At 33.6% G+C, this 5,088-nt stretch overlaps 1 protein-coding gene and 2 long non-coding RNA genes across 3 annotated transcripts in view; 2 read left to right on the forward strand and 1 right to left on the reverse strand.

Annotated features, from left to right (window-relative positions):
* Positions 1-2,188: 2,188 nt before the first annotated feature.
* Positions 2,189-4,745, reverse strand: LOC125505872. The gene is made up of 3 exons (XR_007282508.1): positions 4,682-4,745; positions 4,536-4,616; positions 2,189-2,808 (listed from the first exon to the last, which is right to left on the reverse strand). It is a non-coding gene; the product is annotated as an uncharacterized LOC125505872 (long non-coding RNA).
* Positions 2,820-3,821, forward strand: LOC125505873. The gene is made up of 2 exons (XR_007282509.1): positions 2,820-3,161; positions 3,210-3,821. It is a non-coding gene; the product is annotated as an uncharacterized LOC125505873 (long non-coding RNA).
* A 72-nt stretch (positions 4,746-4,817) lies between the features above and the next one.
* Positions 4,818-5,088, forward strand: part of LOC125505871 — a gene marked incomplete in the record, with an annotated part of 1,575 nt that continues 1,304 nt past the window's right edge. The window contains 1 exon segment of the mRNA XM_048670712.1: positions 4,818-5,088. Coding sequence (XP_048526669.1) covers positions 4,901-5,088 — 188 coding nt within the window.

Here is a 5,088-nt window from a genome sequence, read left to right on the forward strand (position 1 = left end):
TATATATATATATAAAGGGTACGTTGCGGTCTCCAAAATAGATACCGAAGAGACGTTGTGGCTTCATATAAAACGTTGTGGCCTCCAATTTCGGAGGCGACAGCGTTTTTCCGTTTTTTCATCGAATCTGGGGTCAGGTATCAATAAGAGCTCATAATACGAAATTTCGATCGGAGGTAACATGGTAGCCTCCGTATCATCCAAAAAACGAATTAGCTGGCGTTTATACCACGGCCACTGGTGGCGCACAAAATTTATGAAGGGGGCACGTTGTGGCCTCCGGAAATATATACACAGTTTTTGTGATACATACGACTCTTTGGCGCCTCCGCGGAATGGCAACAACGCAAAGGAGATAATGCTTGATTACTGGATTTGCCATGTATAAATGGGAAGCAAATAAAATGTTCAAATCATATGAACGAAGATTTTTATACTTCAATAATAACTTGTGCATACATGTTTAAATATTGCATTTTTTACTATGTAATCCACAACTAATCTGTTTTAATTGTTAATTAAAACTGAGCGGTATCCCAGAACTATCCTACTTGTGAATGATATATACATTTTTTTTTGGTAGTGCATGATTTTCGCACCTCAAAATAATTCATTTATAAACTGATCAACAAAATAATCGTTACACTGTAAAGTTTTCAATAACTTTGGAACCGGAGAAATTATTATTGCTGCGAGCGAATTAATTTCTGTTTGAAACGTTGTCTGACAAAATTCTGTTTCCCTCACTACGTCTTTTTACAAAACATCAGTACTTCGAGGTACATCAGTGTATGCTCTCAATTGAGGAAACAAAAGTAATTTTGGATTTCAACATCGAAGGCACGGATAGATCACATAGGTATCTCAAACTTATTTTTGAAGTTTTCCACTATGTTACAGGGTAATAAAAAAATATCAGTTTTCACCATAGTCAAATTTCCCCCACAGTCCGACTTCACTCCGAGTTACCGGTACTTCGGATTTAATGCCAATTTACGTCCTTTAGGAAACTGAATGCTTTAATGTCGATTTTCATTTTGGATTGAGTAAATCCACATAAATTCTGGTTTAAGTGTAATACGAAGAATATTTTCGTATTTTTCTGTTCATGCGAAGACGGACCAGTTGGGTATGTCAACTTTATTTCTGATCTAGCGTTACTTCATGTTATTAGTCAGCTAGCGCGCTATCTTCAGTAAAATACGAACCAATCCGAATTTAACTAATTTCAAGTTTTCCTATCTTTATTCCTTTCAAAACATTGTCTGAATATTAAATATGGTAGGAGGTAATACATAGAGGAAGTTCATTTTTAACTGATTTCAAACATGAGGTATTTCCTATTGAATTAGGCCATCAAATAAGTTGTTTCATAGAGAAGAACAAAATGAAGCAAACTATTGTAATATTAATATCTAAATTGTATCATTTACTGAAACATGCGAATAAGGATTAGCAGCTATGCGATTTTTTGCAGCTTTATATCTAAGTGTACATTAAGAAGTGACTCTTTTATTTCAGATTCTCATTAGTTTGTTTTCTATGTTGTGTTAAATAAAATATTTTAGGACTGAGTGTAATTGTCGGGGCAGTCGCATAAGTGCTTTAAAGTTGTCCATAATTTTACAAAAGGAGGAAGGATTTTCCGTTTCTATATGAGAATTAAAAAATTAAGCCTCTATAAGACAACAAGTTCGAATGCCAAATTATCAGTTTATTTCGATGCACAAATAAAATGTTGGTGAAATTATTTAACACATTTAACATTTTATTAAAACGACGTTTAATTAACAATCCGTAGCATTATATCTTCATGTTGAACTCTCGGTCTTGAAAATTGTTTGAAATTTTTTCAGTATGAATAACAAAAATGATTTGAATAACTTCGAAATGGCAGGATGGCATTTGATGTCTTATTCCACAGGAAAAAGACTTGTCAAATATTTTAGGTAAAGAATTCCATTATCAATTTGTTATCATTTCAAACTGCGCAACGGCCCCTGTAATTTTTCGATAAATTCACATTTCAAATATGAATAAAACGATATTTGGTCCAGAATCATCATAGTCTCGATTACGTATATACCAACGGGTGACGCCCAAAACTTATGTAGGATGCACGCTGTAGCTTCCGGATATACAGCTTTTGTGACCCATATGATCATTTGCCGCCTCCGCGGAATCGCGTCAACATCCCAAATGCTATAATGACTGATTTTTCGGGATCCCGTCAATAGATGGGAAAGACAGAAACTGTTGAAATTGAAAGAAAGAATATTTTTTATATCTTATTAAAAACTCGTGAAAGACACCCGTGTTGTACTAGTGCATTTATATAACATGTCATCCAGAACTAAGCTGTTGTTAATGCTGAGCGGTAAGTACAAGTCCTACGTTATTTATTTTTTTTATATTTAATGCTTGATTATTGCACCTCAAGCTAATTCATTTATAAATTGTGGAACAAAATAAGCGTTAAACGGGCTAATTTTTCCTACTTTGGCAGTATACGTTCTGATCTGTGCGAGCAAATGAATGTCTGTTTGAAGTAATGTCTAGCCCAATCATTTTTCTCGCCTTCCGTGTTTTTGCAAAATTCAGGCGTTCAGATAAAGTTTCTACAGGGCTGACAATAAATCAATGCAAAATTTCTGAAAATTTGGCAGGCTCCCAATTGATCAAAAAGATCAAAAAATTAGTTGTCTTTTTCAGCTGCTGATGATGGTTCATTAGTTCTGAATAACTAAATGAAATGGCATGTTACTTCTGAAGAAATATTTTTGTCGGCAGGGTCCTCCAATAGCGGCTCTAGGAGACGGAAAGGTCACAATTGTAAGTATATTTTTATACCATTAGGAGTTCTATCCTCCATTTATCGCTTAATTAGTTTAACTTTCAAATCGTTTTGTCACTTTGAAAGTGACAACCATTGTATTCCTGTCAATTCGAAGAAAAAAACAGCTAAAAAACGAAAACCCATGGGGTAGATTACACAAGTGGGTTGGTATCTCATAAAAAAAATAATAAAAACATAGTTGTTATTTCCATTTCGTAAATTTGTAGGGTTTGATTCCGATGAAGAATGTGATCGCAATCTTAGTGGTCCTGCTCTAAAACTGAAGGCAAAAAGTCAAAAAATTCTGCAGTTACAACAAAATATGGTATGAAAAATGCTAAAAATTAATAGATGAAAAAAACCTTAATTTTAGGATGGACAGTTACAGAAGTCAATGCTTTAGAGAAAGATTTCGCTTTATTTTTTTCATCAGGGTCTCATAATTGGTGTTGGCCAAAATGCATTTTCGGGCTCCAGAACTACTTAACTTGCAACATGATGCGAACTATATGGATATATATATATAAAAATCACTCCTTCGTACCATCTGACCTCCGTGCTGATGGCAACATTGTCGGAGGTCACAAAGACGACATAGTATACGGAATATACGTAGATTACGGAGGTGACATAGTTCTATCTGTGCTCTCTATATATAAGAATTTTAAAAATCTTTTCCCCTCTCAAGGAATCCGGAATAGTACTGATTTCAAGACCTCATATATTTAAAAAAAATTAGATTAAAAAAAAAGTAGATTTAAAATTTTAGATTAGTTAAAAAAAATAGATTTAAAAAAATTATAAAATTCGCCAAGAACAAGTTGATCTATTGGTCTGTCACATACAGAGAGAAAAATTATAATAAGCTAAATATAATCGTTGAGTATTGCTTGTATTGCTTGAATATGCTTCAGTCATCATTCCCGGCATCATGGCTGGGGGTGTTTTTGCAGGTTACTTTATTTTAGGAATTTTACCTTCCTGGAATACATTATACCGGTGATTGATGGCCGCCAATTTGGTTTTGTTTATTAATTACTGGTTCGAGATTTATGGCATTGGTTCTGCGTATATGACATCATATCAACAAGACCTAAAGTATTTATAATTCCTAAATTGAGCCAGATTATAGATGCCGGATCATGGTTAAGGGTCCATAATTACAAGAGGCCCTATTACGGGTTTTCATATCTTCTAAAAATCACTATAAAAGTCTAAGAGCAGTCAATCATCATCAGGTAAATGCTAGTCCAAAATAACTTTAACCAATCGAAAATTGTACGAAAAACCTAGGAATATTGATTACATTTGATTGCATAGAAATAGTCGAATTAGTGACGCAGTATTTGCACCTCGTTGCACAATTTCGCGCAAAATATTAAAACACTTACCACATAAGATGCCAAGTAATCAGTTATCATTGAATTAATGAACACAAGTGCCAAATATCAATTTTTGAGTGCAATCGAAAATATTTTGCAGATGCACTATCTACAAGGTTTTTTGTTATTTTGTTCCTGTTTCACATGGCTTCTGTTGGGGAATTAAAAATGCAAAAACATATTTTACTGAACAATAGGTCTCGGATTAGTCTTTAGATCAAAGAAAAACAAAATAAAACAACCCTACGTGTCTTAAGACTTTATAATAAAGTGTGTGTCGTTGAACTTACGTCTGATCGTTGTCTAATATAGCATACCTTGTAGAAGCATGATATTTCTAGGTTTGTGGCATTTTAAACAATGCGTGTGTGTCTAATGTAAAATAAATTTGCTGCAAACTGCAAATACAAACGTAACAAATGCACAAATGCAACTGAAAAGATACATGAAATTTAAACCATACCCATAGACGGACGAATTATTGCTGCATCTGTTCTCACAAATCTACAACGAATAGTAAATTAGGTCATTTATTAAACTATTTTAAATTTAAGATTGTCATTCAGAGCGATTCTCGAAATCATGCAATGTTACGCAACAAAAATCTTATTCTTATCGGCCTATAAATAATACTGAATTTAAATAATTTTGGAGTAGGTAGAGTTTCCTTGTGATATAAACCATGGATGTGCGCGAAACAGTAGAAAAAATTTTGAAGCGAGAAGCTGAAGTTGAAGGAATTAAAAACTGTGATATTACCCCAAATTTAGAAGCCCTGAACGGTGATGGGTTTTTAAGTGAATTTTACACTGGTACCATTCAGAACAAGGATACTGGAAAAATTGAAAACATTTACATTAAAGTAACGCC

This window comes from Dendroctonus ponderosae, unplaced genomic scaffold (genome assembly GCF_020466585.1).
Source record: "Dendroctonus ponderosae isolate FM_Combo_2020 unplaced genomic scaffold, Dpon_F_20191213v2 Dpon_F_20191213_1, whole genome shotgun sequence".
Lineage (NCBI taxonomy): Eukaryota > Metazoa > Arthropoda > Insecta > Coleoptera > Curculionidae > Dendroctonus > Dendroctonus ponderosae.